The 16,224-nt window shown below is 46.9% G+C and overlaps 1 protein-coding gene across 1 annotated transcript in view; it reads left to right on the top strand.

Annotated features, from left to right (window-relative positions):
• The first annotated feature begins 822 nt into the window (after positions 1-822).
• Positions 823-16,224, top strand: part of c9h11orf49 (chromosome 9 C11orf49 homolog) — a 348,746-nt gene continuing 333,344 nt past the window's right edge. Inside the window, exon 1 of the mRNA XM_038808282.1 lies at positions 823-1,014. Coding sequence (XP_038664210.1) covers positions 972-1,014 — 43 coding nt within the window. The 5' untranslated portion in view covers positions 823-971. The remainder of the gene's footprint in view (positions 1,015-16,224) is intronic.

Raw genomic sequence — 16,224 nt, 5'->3', positions numbered from 1 at the left:
GTACTGGGCTGGATTGGACTGGGCAGGTACAGGGCTGGGTAGGTACTGGGCTGGGTTGGGCTGGGCAGGTACTGGGCTGGGTAGGTACTGGGCTGGGTTGGGCTGGGCAGGTATTGGGCTGAGTAGGTACTGGGCTGGGTTGGGCTGGGCAGGTATTGGGCTGAGTAGGTACTGGGCTGGGTTGGGCTGGGCAGGTACTGGGCTGGGTAGGTACAGGGCTGGGTTGGGCTGGGTAGATACTGGGCTGGGTTGGGCTGGGCAGGTATTGGGCTGAGTAGGTACTGGGCTGGATTGGACTGGGCAGGTACTGGGCTGGATTGGACTGGGCAGGTACTGGGCTGGGTTGGGCTGGGCAGGACTGGGCTGGGTTGGACTGGGCTGGGTTGGACTGGGCTGGGTTGGACTGGGCTGGGTTGGACTGGGCTGGGTTGGACTGGGTAGGTACTGGGCAGGGTTGTTGCGGGTCCCTGTTTCGGGGCAGTTTCTGGGCTGGGTTGGGCTGGGTAGGTACTGGGCTGGGTTGGGCTGGGCAGGTACTGGGCTGGGCTGAGCTGGGTAGGTACAGGGCTGGGTTGGACTGGGTAGGTACAGGGCTGGGCAGGTACTGGGCTGGGTTGGTACTGGGCTGGGTTGGTACTGGGCTGGGTAGGTACTGGGCAGGTATTGGGCTGGGTAGGTGCTGGGCTGGGTTGGACTGGGCAGGTATTGGGCTGGGTAGGTACAGGGCTGGGTTGGACTGGGTAGGTACTGGGCTGAGCTGGGTAGGTACTGGGCTGGGTTGTTGCGGGTCCCTGTTTCGGGGCAGTTTCTGGGCTGCGGGCGGAACCGGAGGCCGGGACTGGGCTGTCCGGGCGGATCAGCAGCGGCACATTTCCGGGAAGCCGCTGTTATGGTAACGGAAGAAGCGGCAGGCCGGGGTAGCTGAGGGAAAGCGGCCCGATTAGCATCGCACTGACTGCGGGGCCGGCAGGATGAACGGGGATCGCTTCTCAATGTCAGCGGAGGAGTATCTGAGTGAGTATACACACTGAGTATACAGACTGTGTACAGACTGTGAGTATACACACTGAGTATACAGACTGTGTGAGTATACACACTGATATACAGACTGTGTGAGTATACAGACTGATTATACAGACTGTGTGAGTATACAGACTGTGTGAGTATACAGACTGTGTGAGTATACACACTGATATACAGACTGTGTGAGTATACAGACTGTGTGAGTATACACACTGATATACAGACTGTGTGAGTATACAGACTGATTATACAGACTGTGTGGGTATACAGACTGTGTGAGTATACACACTGAGTATACAGACTGTGTGAGTATACAGACTGTGTGAGTATACACACTGATATACAGACTGTGTGAGTATACAGACTGATTATACAGACTGTGTGGGTATACAGACTGATTATACAGACTGTGTGAGTATACAGACTGTGTGAGTATACACACTGATATACAGACTGTGTGAGTATACACACTGATATACAGACTGTGTGAGTATACACACTGATATACAGACTGTGTGAGTATACAGACTGATTATACAGACTGTGTGGGTATACAGACTGATTATACAGACTGTGTGAGTATACAGACTGTGTGAGTATACAGACTGATTATACAGACTGTGTGAGTATACAGACTGTGTGAGTATACACACTGATATACAGACTGTGTGAGTATACAGACTGATTATACAGACTGTGTGGGTATACAGACTGTGTGAGTATACACACTGAGTATACAGACTGTGTGAGTATACAGACTGTGTGAGTATACACACTGATATACAGACTGTGTGAGTATACAGACTGATTATACAGACTGTGTGGGTATACAGACTGTGTGAGTATACACACTGAGTATACAGACTGTGTGAGTATACACTGAGTATACAGACTGTGTGAGTATACAGACTGTGAGTATACACACTGAGTATACACACTGAGTATACAGACTGTGTGCGTATACAGACTGTGTGAGTATACACACTGATTATACAGACTGTGTGAGTATACACACTGAGTATACACACTGAGTATACAGACTGTGTGAGTATACACACTGAGTATACAGACTGTGTGAGTATACACTGAATATAGAGACTATGTGAGTATACAGACTGTGTGTGAGTATACAGACTGTGTGAGTATACACACTGAGTATACAGACTGTGTGAGTATACACTGAGTATACAGACTGTGAGTATACAGACTGTGTGAGTAAACAGACTGTGTGAGTATACAGACTGTGAGTATACAGACTGTGTGAGTATAGAGACTGTGAGTATAGAGACTGTGAGTATACAGACTGTAAGTATACAGACTGTGTAAGTATACAGACTGTGTAAGTATACAGACTGTGAGTATACAGACTGTGAGTATACAGACTGTGAGTATACAGACTGTAAGTATACAGACTGTGTAAGTATACAGACTGTGTAAGTATACAGACTGTGTAAGTATACAGACTGTGTAAGTATACAGACTGTGAGTATACAGACTGTGTGAGTATACAGACTGTGAGTATACAGACTGTGTGAGTATACAGACTGTGAGTATACAGACTGCGAGTATACAGACTGTGTGAGTATTCAGACTGAGTATACAGACTGTGAGGATACAGACTGACTATACAGCATGTGTTAGTATATAGACTGTGTGAGTATTCAGACTGAGTATACAGACTGTGAGGATACAGACTGACTATACAGCATGTGTTAGTATATAGACTGTGTGAGTATACAGACTGTGAGGATACAGACTGACTATACAGCATGTGTTAGTATATAGACTGTGTGAGTATTCAGACTGAGTATACAGACTGTGTGAGTATTCAGACTGAGTATACAGACTGTGAGGATACAGACTGACTATACAGCATGTGTTAGTATACAGACTGTGTGAGTATACAGACTGCGAGTATACAGACTGTGTGAGTATTCAGACTGAGTATACAGACTGTGAGGATACAGACTGACTATACAGCATGTGTTAGTATATAGACTGTGTGAGTATTCAGACTGAGTATACAGACTGTGAGGATACAGACTGACTATACAGCATGTGTTAGTATATAGACTGTGTGAGTATTCAGACTGAGTATACAGACTGTGAGGATACAGACTGACTATACAGCATGTGTTAGTATATAGACTGTGTGAGTATTCAGACTGAGTATACAGACTGTGAGGATACAGACTGACTATACAGCATGTGTTAGTATATAGACTGTGTGAGTATTCAGACTGAGTATACAGACTGTGTGAGTATTCAGACTGAGTATACAGACTGTGAGGATACAGACTGACTATACAGCATGTGTTAGTATACAGACTGTGTGAGTATACAGACTGCGAGTATACAGACTGTGTGAGTATTCAGACTGAGTATACAGACTGTGAGGATACAGACTGACTATACAGCATGTGTTAGTATATAGACTGTGTGAGTATTCAGACTGAGTATACAGACTGTGAGGATACAGACTGACTATACAGCATGTGTTAGTATATAGACTGTGTGAGTATTCAGACTGAGTATACAGACTGTGAGGATACAGACTGACTATACAGCATGTGTTAGTATATAGACTGTGTGAGTATTCAGACTGAGTATACAGACTGTGAGGATACAGACTGACTATACAGCATGTGTTAGTATATAGACTGTGTGAGTATTCAGACTGAGTATACAGACTGTGAGGATACAGACTGACTATACAGCATGTGTTAGTATATAGACTGTGTGAGTATACAGACTGTGAGGATACAGACTGACTATACAGCATGTGTTAGTATATAGACTGTGTGAGTATACAGACTGTGAGGATACAGACTGACTATACAGCATGTGTTAGTATATAGACTGTGTGAGTATACAGACTGTGAGGATACAGACTGACTATACAGCATGTGTTAGTATATAGACTGTGTGAGTATACAGACTGTGAGGATACAGACTGACTATACAGCATGTGTTAGTATATAGACTGTGTGAGTATTCAGACTGAGTATACAGACTGTGAGGATACAGACTGACTATACAGCATGTGTTAGTATATAGACTGTGTGAGTATTCAGACTGAGTATACAGACTGTGAGGATACAGACTGACTATACAGCATGTGTTAGTATATAGACTGTGTGAGTATTCAGACTGAGTATACAGACTGTGAGGATACAGACTGACTATACAGCATGTGTTAGTATATAGACTGTGTGAGTATTCAGACTGAGTATACAGACTGTGAGGATACAGACTGACTATACAGCATGTGTTAGTATATAGACTGTGTGAGTATTCAGACTGAGTATACAGACTGTGAGGATACAGACTGACTATACAGCATGTGTTAGTATATAGACTGTGTGAGTATGCTCTTATGGGCCAGGGTTTAGTAAACTCCAAAGTGTATCATCGAGTTCACCTGACCTACAACTGTTTATTGATTTTTGTTACGATGAGCACAAGAGCCTGCCTTTCTGGTGTTATTCAACAGAGGCCTTCAGCACTTTTAATCAAAAACAAGCTTTATTCTACGAATTCAGTTAACATTTTTATAAACACACACAGTAAACATTTTTATCAACTACAAACGTAAAGACCCCACACAGCTACAGTAATATATGTATAACCCTTAATAAATTCCTCCCTTTGACTTCCGGTGGCAGCCATGGAGTGAGTTGTCTCATATGTGGCAGCTCCTGCTCATGGTGGTCTTTGTTTGATCTTTACTGTGGCTTGTCGTAGGAATTTTGTAGGGAAGAGGTCCAGAAGTGAGAGCAGAAGAGAGTGTCCCCTTGTTTATGGAGCTGCGGTCCAGAAGCGCCCAGGAAAAGCGAACCAGTTGGTTGAGGCAAGTGAGGAGCAGACAACGCACACAGAGATGGCGGACGGGCAAGATCTGGCCCTGCCGGCTCAGTGGTCAATGGACCAGTTGGTGAGCTTTCTGAATGAGAAGTTCACCCAACAATGAAAGGAAAGTGCGGAGGACCTGGCCCGGGTGGTGGACTCGATCAAGGCTGTGGTTGACTGAATGGAGACGAGAGTGGAGGCCCAGGGACAGGCGATCCAGAGGCTGGAGGAGCAGGTGGGGGAGCAGGAACAGGAACAGTCTACCCCGATGACAGCAGAGATTAGGCTGATGCCTGACCAGCATAAGCGACTGCTGGAGAACCGTTCTCGGAGGCAGAACATCCCGATCGTGGGTCTGCCGGTGGGAATTGAAGGATCGGATGTGGGCGCGTATATTGAGAAGGTGCTGGAGAAGCTGCTGGAGAACATGCGTTCAACGACCGGCCTTTGGAGGTGGATCGGGCCCACAGGGTAGTGATTCGCAAACCCCAAGCCACCGAGGGTGATGGTGGTACGATTGCATCGGTTCCTGGACAAGGGACGCATCATGAGGTGGGCCAGACAGACGAGGCGATGCACTTGGGAAGGTGTGGAGATTCGGATGTACCAAGGCCTGGGAGCAGAGCTCGTGAAGCAGAGGGAGAGTTTTAATAGGGTCAAGCTGGCCCTGTACAAGAAGGGCTTAAAGTTCGGACGACTGTACCCGGCTCGCCTATGGGTCACCTATAGGGGCCGGGAATTGTACTTTGACTAGGCGGAGGAGGCAGCGGACTTTATGAAGGAGAATGGACTGGCAGGAAAAAGAGGACCTTGAACTTTGATTGAGGACAGTAAGAAGTCTTACAACACCAGATTAAAGTCCAACAGGTTTGTTTCAAATACGAGCTTTCGGAGCACTGCTCCTTCCTCAGCTGAATGGAGAGGTATGTTCCAGAAACATTTATATAGACAAAGTCAGGGATGCCAGACAATGCTTGGAATGTCTCGATCCAAGGTATTGATCAGTCTGTTGAGTTGGCGGATGTGTTCCTTGGTTGGATCTGTGGGTAACTGTCTGTAGTGTTCCTGGTTGTTGAGTTGTCGGTATACTTCTTTGCAGTAGTCCGTTCTGTTCAGTATGACGGTGGCCCCTCCTTTATCTGCTGGTTTGATGACGATGTTGCGGTTGGTCTTGAGAGCGTGGATGGCGTTGCGTTGTGCTTGGGTGACGTTCGGGGCTGCCTTGTGAATGCGACTGATGAATCTGGCATTGACACGACTCCTGATGGCTTCAGCATACATGTCGAGTCGAGGGCAGCGACCTTCCGGAGGGGTCCAATTCGACTCTTTCCTTTTCGGTTGCTGCACCGCAGATCTCGCGGTCTGCTCTTCCGGTTCATTGGTTGTCTCCTTGGGTTCGCTGTCGGCCTCTTGGGGTCTGTGGAAGAAATCCCGGAGCCTCATTCGCCTGATGAATTCCTCCGTGTCTGCCGCGAGACTGATGGGGTCCATTTTGGTGGTGGTGCAGAAATTGAGCCCTCTGCTGAGGACTTCGATTTCATCTGGTTGTAGAGTGTAGTCCGACAAGTTGACAATAGATTTCCCTGAATTGGTTTCTACTGTGGTACTGGGGGAAGCTAGGTTGCTGCTGGTGGTGCAACCTCAAACAAACCATTGTTTGCAGCAAACTACCCAGCCTTCAGAACAGCGACCACGACACCACACAACCCTGCCAGGGCAATCTCTGCAAGACATGCCAGATCATCGACATGGATACCACCATTACACATGGAAACACCACCCACCAGGTACACGGCACATACTCGTGCGACTCGACCAATGTAGTCTACCTCATACGCTGCAGGAAAGGATGCCCTGAAGCGTGGTACATTGGCGAGACCATGCAGACGCTGCGACAACGAATGAACGGGCATCGTGCGACAATCACCAGGCAGGAATGTTCCCTCCCAGTCGGGGAACACTTCAGCAGTCAAGGGCATTCAGCCTCTGATCTCCGGGTAAGCGTTCTCCAAGGCGGTCTTCAGGACACGCGACAACGCAGAATTGCTGAGCAAAACCTTATAGCTAAATTCCGCACGCATGAGTGCGGCCTCAACAGGGATCTTGGATTCATGTCGCATTACATCCACCCCCCACCATCTGGCCTGGGCTTGCAAAATCCTACCAACTGTCCTGGCTTGAGACAATTCACACCTCTTTAACCTGGGATTACCCCTATCTCTGGCTCTGTAATGATTTGATTACCCGCAAATGCTCGCATTCCAAGCATTGTCTGGCATCTCTGACTTTGTCTATATAAATGTTTCTGGAACATACCTCTCCATTCACCTGAGGAAGGAGCTGCGCTCCGAAAGCTCGTGTTTGAAACAAGCCTGTTGGACTTTAACCAGGTGTTGTAAGACTTCTTACTGTGCTCACCCCAGTCCAACGCCGGCATCTCCACATCATGGCTATCATTTTGATTGAGGAGAACTGAACTATGTTGTGAAAATCTTTGGGTTTATGTTGTTTGGACTTCTTTCGTTCTTTCCGTTTTTCGGTTCTGTTTGGGGTTAGGCTGGTATACAGTGCTTTGATAAGGGATGAGGGGTAGGCTTTTGTGTTCGGACCTTGGGAGGATTTGTTTGTTTTTAATTCTTGCCGTTGTTTTGACTGTTTGCACTAAGAGTGGGGGGAGGGGAATCAGTGGGGGATAGGATGCGAGGCGCCATGGGCGGGGGCTGCCAGGCTAGCTGGGCGGGCTAACTCACAGAAGCAAAGCGGAGGCTGAGCTGAAGATCGATGTGGGGGTGGAGATGAGAGGGCGGGGGGGTTGGGCGGGGGGAGGGGGGATTATACTGCTGATGGGGAGGGGCCTTTCAAAGTGGAGGAGGAGAAGGGTTGATGACGGTAGTTGCCCGAGGGCGGGCCAGGGGTGTTGCAGAACGTGGGCAGCAGACTAGCCTAGGAGAGGTTATGGTTGAACGGCGGGGTGGGCGGGGCACGTGGAACGTTCGAGGACTGAATGGGCCAGTCAAAAGAGCCTGTGTATTCACACACTTGAGGCAGCTGAAGGCAGACGTGTTTATGTTGCAGGAGACACATCTGAAGGTTGGGGATCAGATTAGATTAAGGTAGAGATGGTTTGGACAGGTGTTCTATTCGGGGTTAGACTTTATAAAGAGGGGGGTGGCGATCTTGGTTAATTAGCGGGTGGAATTTGAGGTGGGGCATGTAGAATATATAAACGGACCCAGGGGATAGATATGTTATGGTTAGTGGGAAGCTGGAGGAAATGGTATTGGTAAATAAAGATGCCGCAAACGAGGATGACGCTGAGTTCGTTAGACGGGTACTGGAGAAGATTCCGGACCTAGATTCACATTGACTGATTATGGGGGGAGATTTCAATACGGTCCTGGAGCGAAGGCTAGACAGGCCGAGTTCTAGGTCTGGGAAGGTATCAGCTATGGCAAAAGAGCTTCGGGGGTTCGTGGGGGTGTGGGGTGGGGGGGGGGGGGGGGGGGGGGGTTTGATCTGTGGAGATTTGGGAGACCGAGGAGTAAGGAGTTTTCATTCTACTCCCATGTGCATAAGGTGTATTCCCGAATAGACTTCTTTGTCATGGACAAAACGCTGCTGGCTGAGGTAGTAGATGCTGAATATTCAGCAATAGTGGTGTCAGACCACGACCTGCAATGGGTGGACCTGCAGATTAGCAAAGGAAAGGCCCAGCGCCTGCAATGGAGATTGGATTGGGGCTGCTAGCGGGGAAGAAGGCATGTGAGTGGGTGAGGGAGGGCACTCAGGGATACATAGGGATCAATGACACGGGTGAGGTTTCGGCGGGGGTGGTTTGGGAAGCACTGAATGCGGTTATTCGGGGGGAAATCAATCTCAATTCGGGCCCATAAGGAGAAGGCTGAGCGGGCGGAGTTGGACAGTTTGGTAGGCAAAATTCTACACGTAGTCTCTGGATGATGGGCTTTTGAAGGAGCGTCAGAGACTGCAGCTGGAATTTGGGCTGTTGTCCACAGGTAAGGCGGAGGGACAGCTGAGGAGGGTAATGGGGGCGGTGTATGAATATGGGGAAAAAGCCAGCAGGATGCTGAAGAAACAGGAGGCGGCAAGAGAGATTGGGAAAGTGAGAGATACGGGGGGAAGGTGGTTCTGGATCCGGCGGGTGTGAATGATGTGTTTAGGGAGTTCTACAGTAAATTGTATAAATTGGAACCCCCAGCTGGGGAGGAAGGTATGAAGCAATTTTTTGGGGGGGCTGGAGTTCCCAGGGATAGATGAGGAGTTGGTGGAGGATTTAGGAGCCCTAATTGGGCTTGGGGAGGTTATAGACGGGTTGGGGGCGATGCAATCGGGTAAAGTCCCGGGACCAGACGGATACCAGGTTGAATTTTATGAAACTTTTCCAGGCTGTTGGTATAGGCTTTTAATGAGTCAAAGGAGCTAGGAGTGCTCCTCCCAAGGCTATTGCAGGCATCGATCTCCCTTATTTTGAAGCGGGATAAGGATCCGGAGAGCTGTGGTTCATATAGTCAATCTCCCTGCTAAATGTGGATGCAAAATTGCTGGCGAAGGTCCTGGCCACATGCATAGAGGATTGTATTCTGGGGGTAATAGGGAGGACCAGACGGGATTTGTTAAGGACGACACCTGGCGTCCAACATGAGGCGGCTCCTAAATGTAATAATGAGGTCGAGGTGGTGGTGCCCATGGATGCAGAAAAGGCCTTTGATAGGGTGGAGTGGAAGTATTTGTGGGATGTCCTTGGAAGATTTGGGTTTGGACAGGGATTTGTGGATTGGGTCCGGTTGCTATATCAGGCACTGGTGGCGAATGTAAGGACAAACCGGGTTCGATCAGAATATTTTAGCCTGTGCCGGGTGAGACAGGGGTGTCCACTCTCCCCACTACTGTTTGCCCTGGCCATAGAGCCTTTAGCAATGGCGCTGAGAGCTTTGAACATTTGGCAGGGGATAGTGGGGGGAGGGGGTGGGGGGAGGGGGGCGGTGGACCATAGCGTCTCACACTATGCGGACGATTTGCTCTTTTATATAACAGACCCATTGGGGTGAATTGCAGGAACTATGGGGATACTGGAGGAATTTTGCCGGTTCTCAGGCTACAAACTGAATATGGGCAAGAGTGAGGTTTTTGCGATCCAGGCAAGGGGGCAAGAGAGAAGACTGAGGGAGATGCCATTCAAAATGGTGGGAGCGAGTTTTAGGTACCTGGGGATTCAAGTTGCAAGGGACTGGGTCAGCTTCATAAACAAAATATGGGCAGAGTGATTGAGCAAATGAAAGGGTACTTCCGTAGGTGGGACGTGTTCCCGCTACCATTGACGGGGAGGGTACAGACTGTGAAAATTATAGTTCTCCTGAGATTGCTGTTCGTGTTTCAGTGCCTTCCAATCTTCATCCCCTAGGCATTTTTTAGGAAGATGAATGCGGCGATCTCGGGTTTTATATGGACCGGGAGAGCCCTGAGGGTGAAGAAGATTGTTCTTGAACAATTACTACTGGGCAGCCAATATATCGATGGTTAGGAAATGGGTAGTGAAGGAGGGGTCGGTGTGGGAGTGAGTGGAGGCGGCTTCTTGCCGTTCTCGCCGGCTCAGTACTCCACAAGTGGCACCCTGAGGGTGTAGGGGCAATGGAGGCAGCACATGAGACTGGAGGGGGCATCGGTATGGTCACCAATCTGTGATAATCACCGGTTCGCTCCGGGGAGCGCTGGAGGGGGCCTTCAGGAGGTGGCAGCGGGCAGGGATTGAGAGATTTGGGGTTCTCTTCATTGAGGAGGGTTTCCCGAGCTGGAGGAGCTCGAGGAGGGGTTTGAGTTGCCGGGTGGGAACGGGTTCCGGTATCTGCAGGTAAGGGATTTTGATCAGAGGCAGGTCCCGAGCTTCCCTCGCCTCCTACTAAGGGAACTACAGGATAAGGTGATGTCAAAAACAGGGGTTGGGGAGGGGAGGGTCTCGGAAATATACAAGGAACTTGATGGAGTGGGAAGGGGTCCCAATCGGGGAGGTGAAGAGGAAGTGGGAGGAAGAACTGGGAGGAGAGTTGGAAGTCGGGCTATGGGAGAAGGCCCTGAGGAGAGTCAATGCATCCTCGTTGTGTGCCAGGCTTAGTCTGATCCAGTTCAAGGTGGTCCGCAGGGCTCATATGACTGTGGCCCGGATGAGTAGGTTTTTTGAGGAGCTGGAGGACAGGTGTGGGTGGTGTGGGGGAAGTCCTGCGAATCATGTACATATGTTTTGGGCGTGTCCGAGGCTGAGCGGATTTTGGCAGGGATTCTCAGATGTCATGTCAGAGATCCTGGAAGGGGGTGTGGCTCCGAGTCCAGAGGTGGCAATATTGGAGTGTCGGTAGATCTGGGAGACCAGGGTAAAGAGAGGCCGACGTTTTGGCCTTTACCTCCCTCGTGGCCGGACACGTATTTTGCTGGGATTGAGGGACTCGGAGCCTCCAAAGGTGGGGGCTTGGGTCAGTGACATGGCAAGGTTTCTTAGGCTAGAGAAAATGAAGTTTGCCTTAAGGGGTTCACTACAGGGGTTCTCTCGGAGGTGGCAGCCTTTCATCGATTTCTTCAAAGAGAATTGACCGTCAGCTGTTGGGGGGGGGGGGGGGAGATGGGGGGTGGGGGGTAAAGAGGAGGTATAGAAGTGACGAATAAGGGCAGGAAATCTAATGTATGGGTAGTCAGGGTTAGGGCTGGGTCAGTTGGGTATGTTATTGTGGGTCATTTTCTGTGTGTGTTGGGTTTCTCTATTGTTTAAAATGTGAAAATCTAGGGGCAGCAAGTGGCACAGTGGTTAACACTGGGACTGCGGCGCTGAGGACCCGGGTTCGAATCCCAGCCCTGGGTCACTGTCCGTGTGGAGTTTGCACATTCTCCCCATGTCTGCCTGCGTTTCACCCCCACAACCCAAAGATGTGCAGGGTAGGTGGATTGGCCATGCTAAATTGCCGCTTAATTTGAAAAAAAAATAATTGGTTACTCTAATTTTATTTTTTTTAAATGTGAAAATGTTAAAATGATAAATGCCTCAATAAAATATTTTCTAAACAAAATCCCCCCTTTAACTGTTCCAATTTAATAACAAGATCCCATAAACCAGAAATCCTTTTTCAAAGGTGTGGCCCAGCACACAGCACTCAAGACCTGGTATTGACACTCTTGTTTCCTTTCCGACACAGCAGCTTTGAATTCCTTCCAGAAAAACAGGTATAATTTTAAAGTTATCAAGTAACCTGGAAACAGCTTTAAAATGAGGATAGAGAGAGACAGGCCAAGATACTTCTCTTTCTGACTACTGCAACCAAATGTGAAAACGAAAGCAAAAGCTCAGAGCCACAAACAAACCCCAAACCAAAGCGAAAGTAAAACCTACTCCTAGAGCCACAGCCGAGCTCCACCCACACTATGACATCACTGAAGCCATGTGATAAGACAAAAACATTTCTTCAAGGGACACTCCCATGACTATACAGACTGTGAGACTACAGACTGCGAGTATACAGACTGTGTGAGTATACAGACTGTGAGTATACAGACTGTGAGTATACAGACTGTGAGTATACAGACTGCGAGTATACAGACTGTGTGAGTATACAGACTTGAGTATACAGACTGTGTGAGTATACAGACTGTGAGTATACAGACTGCGAGTATACAGACCGCGAGTATACAGACTGTGTGAGTATACAGACTGTGTGAGTATACAGACTGTGTGAGTATACAGACTGTGTGAGTATACAGACTGTGTGAGTATACAGACTGTGTATAAAAACTGCAGACTGTGCGAATATACAGATTGTGAGTATACAGACTGTGAGTATACAGACTGAGTATATAGACTGCAGACTGTGTGAGTATACAGATTGCAGACTGTGTCAGTATACAGACTGAGTATACAGACTGTGACTATACAGACTGCAGACTATGAGTATACAGACTGTGAGTATACAGATTGAGTATACAGACTGTCTGAGTATACATACTGCAGACTGAGTATACAGACTGTCTCAGTATACATACTGCAGACTGAGTATACAGACTGTGTGTATACATACTGCACACTGTGAGTATACAGACTATGTGAGTATGCAGACTGAAGACTGTATACACAGTATACACAGAGTATACAGACTGCAGAATGTGAGAGTATACAGACTGAGTATACAGACTGAGTATACAGACTGAGCATACAGACTGTGAGTATACAGACTGTGAGTATACAGACTGAGTATATAGACTGCAGACTGTGTGAGTATACACACTGAGTATACAGACTTCAGGCTGTGTGTATACAGGCTGTGAGTGTACACACTGAGTCAGACTGTGAGTACATACGCTGTGAGTGTACAGATTGAGTCAGACTGAGAGTATACAGGCTGTGAGTATAGAGGGAGTCAGACCGTGAGTCAATAGAGTGAGTCAGACCGTGAGTATACAGATTGAGTCAGACCGTGAGTATACAGATTGAGTCAGACCGTGTGTATACAGATTGAGTCAGACCGTGTGTATACAGATTGAGTCAGACTATGAGTATTCAGATTGTGAGTACAGACTGCGAGTATACAGACTGAGTCAGACTGTGAGTATACAGGCTGTAAGTATGCAGATTGAGCCAGACTGTGAATTTACAGGCTGAGTCAGGTTGTAAGTATTCCGACCGAGTGAGTATTCTGACTGAGTGCGTATTCCGACAAAGTGAGTATTCCGACCGAGTGGGTATTCCGACCAGGTGAGTATACCGACCAAGTCCGTATACCGACTGAGTGTGTGTCGACTGGGTTGTGCGTGTGTGTGGTTATCGGGTTGAGCGTTGTCATGTTCTATAGACTGGCCGATATGTATGATGCACTACAGAATATCTAGTTTAAATAATTTATTATCAAACAATTGTGTGGTAAAGATAACTGGAATAAATAAATAAAAAAGTATTAACACTAACTAACTATTATAGAGCAACTGAAAAATACCTCTATCCACCAGCACAACTTACTCCCAACTGCCTCGAGGCTTAGAGCTGCATGGTGGACTTACACTGCCACACTGCCACCTGCTGGTCAGAGGTCATGTATAATATTATTCACAGAATTGCTTTATGCATATCATCACATACCCTTTCCTTTGGAAAATGTAATTATTTACATTGATTAGATCATTTTTACAATTCAATATGATATGCACGATGAATTAAAAACATTTAACTATATACAGTTCATCACAAATTCAGTCTCTCAGGTTTATGTTGTAGCCTTGCTGATCTTCTGAGTGGCGGCTGGCCTTGTGAAGTTGCTTCACCTTCCTTTGTAGTTGTGGTTGCTGCTTGTTCTTCTTGTATTGTTGTCTGTATCTTGTTGTTGTTGCTCCATAAGCTTAACTGTATCTGCTTCAGCTGTCTCAGGACCTCTACCTATTTCTTCTGGTGGTTGCATTACAAAAGGTTGCTGAACTTTCAGCAGAGCTCTTCGGTTCCTCCTTAAGACAACACCTTCATCCGTGATGATGAGAAATGAGTTTGGACCTGCTTGCCGCAATACCTTCGCAACTTAGACCATCCATTCTCTTTGGAATCTGGCTGCAACGGTTGGATTCTTTTTGAGGATCTATCATAAGATCCCTTTTGTCTCCTTTGTTGAGAGATCAGTTGCCTCTCTAACGCATGGTTCACTGATTCTTGAGGAATATAGGGAAGGTCATTCTCAGTTGCCTGTTCATCGGCAACTGAGCTGGCGAAAGCCCATTGACTAGTGGTGCAGGACGATAACTTAGGAGCGCGAGGTAGGTGTCATCTCGGCTACTTAATGCATTTTTCAGGAGCTGTTTAACGATATGAACGCCCTTCTCAGCCTTACCATTCAACTGAGGGTACAAAGGACCCCAGGTGACGTGTTTGAAGTCATAATGCCCTGCAATGTCTGTCCACTCATAACTGTTGAAACAGGGACCGTTGTCACTCATAAACAATATTCGGTATCCCATGGAGCAAAACATTCTTAATGACACATCTGGCCTTGTAATTCAATAGGTGTGCTATCTCCGGATAGTTAGAAAAGTAGTCAATGACCAGAGGTATTCCTTCCCATTCAAGTGAAAGAGATCTATGGCAACCTTCTGCCACGGAGTTGTGATGACCTCACCCATCTGCATCGGCTCTTTGCTTTGTTTTTGTTGAAACTTTTGACAGGTTTCGCACTATCCACCATCGTTTCAATGCCGTGGTTTGCTACCCACATCTACAATGTGTTCACAGTCCTTCACTGAATTTGCCATCCCATTACTTTCCAGCTCCTTTCACACCACCTCCGTTCTCCCCGATACCAAATCTGTTTTTAAAAAAAAAAAGGTTTTATATCCTTTGGTTAAAGTTCGTGAAATTTTAAAAATAAAATGGGAAGTCCATTATTGATTCCAACTGATCAAGCTGGCTGTAATATCTTTTTTTTTGTTTGCTCACTCTTCCGATTGACTATACTTTGCTTATAAAAATTCAAGGGGTTCTTCATTCTGGTCCTTGCAAGCGGTATAGTTTGCATTCATTCTTGTGTGTTTGTTATGTCTTACGTATTCTCACTGAAGATCAAGATGGAAAGATCATGCAATGTGCGGGTATTCACTTGCCATCTGCTTGTGCATATTTTCCTAATGAAGATCATGAATTACAGGTCATAGATCAGTCATTTTCCCTCTTCAAGGGATGTCAAGACTCCAGAAAAAGGGTGTCTGATTACAATAATCTTCTAAATAAGCTGGTAGTTGCCAGAGGCAGTCATGTTGGGTTTTGTTGTGTAGCTAGAGTGCCACATCTGCTAAAAAGTTTCATAATTCTTCTGCACGTGATTAATTGTTTCATTTGGATTTCAATCAAATGAAATGTTACCATACCAACTGCTGTCACTTGCTGTTTAAACAAATTGAAAACCTGTTTTCCAGGAGTTGTTACAGCCTCCAAGTATAAAGTAGCTTAACTTAGAGTGTAAGTTGCAGTATTTATGTGCAATAACCTGCTGACGGCATAGTTGACACAAATTTGTGTCAGACCCAAGTTTTAACATTCTGAGTGAAACCGTGATTTTTTTAGTGGTAAGCTTTGCCTTGAAATAACTAGGCTTTAATAATCCCAAGCGCATGTACTAGCTTCATGGCCAGTTGATCTTAAATACCTCTGACCATTGTCATCAGGTCCCATATTTGGCACTTGCATCGCCTGGCATTAGAATTGTAATATGTTGCATGACAATGAGACTGGGGTTGGAGAAGATAAATTCAAAGAAAAACAGAGTTTACATTGAGCTGCAGAGGAACAGCATGATCAGGGAGTACTTTATTTATTATTGCAAG

The sequence above is a fragment of the Scyliorhinus canicula genome, chromosome 9 (genome assembly GCF_902713615.1).
Source record: "Scyliorhinus canicula chromosome 9, sScyCan1.1, whole genome shotgun sequence".
NCBI lineage: Eukaryota > Metazoa > Chordata > Chondrichthyes > Carcharhiniformes > Scyliorhinidae > Scyliorhinus > Scyliorhinus canicula.
This window is presented reverse-complemented; position numbering and strand designations above follow the sequence as displayed.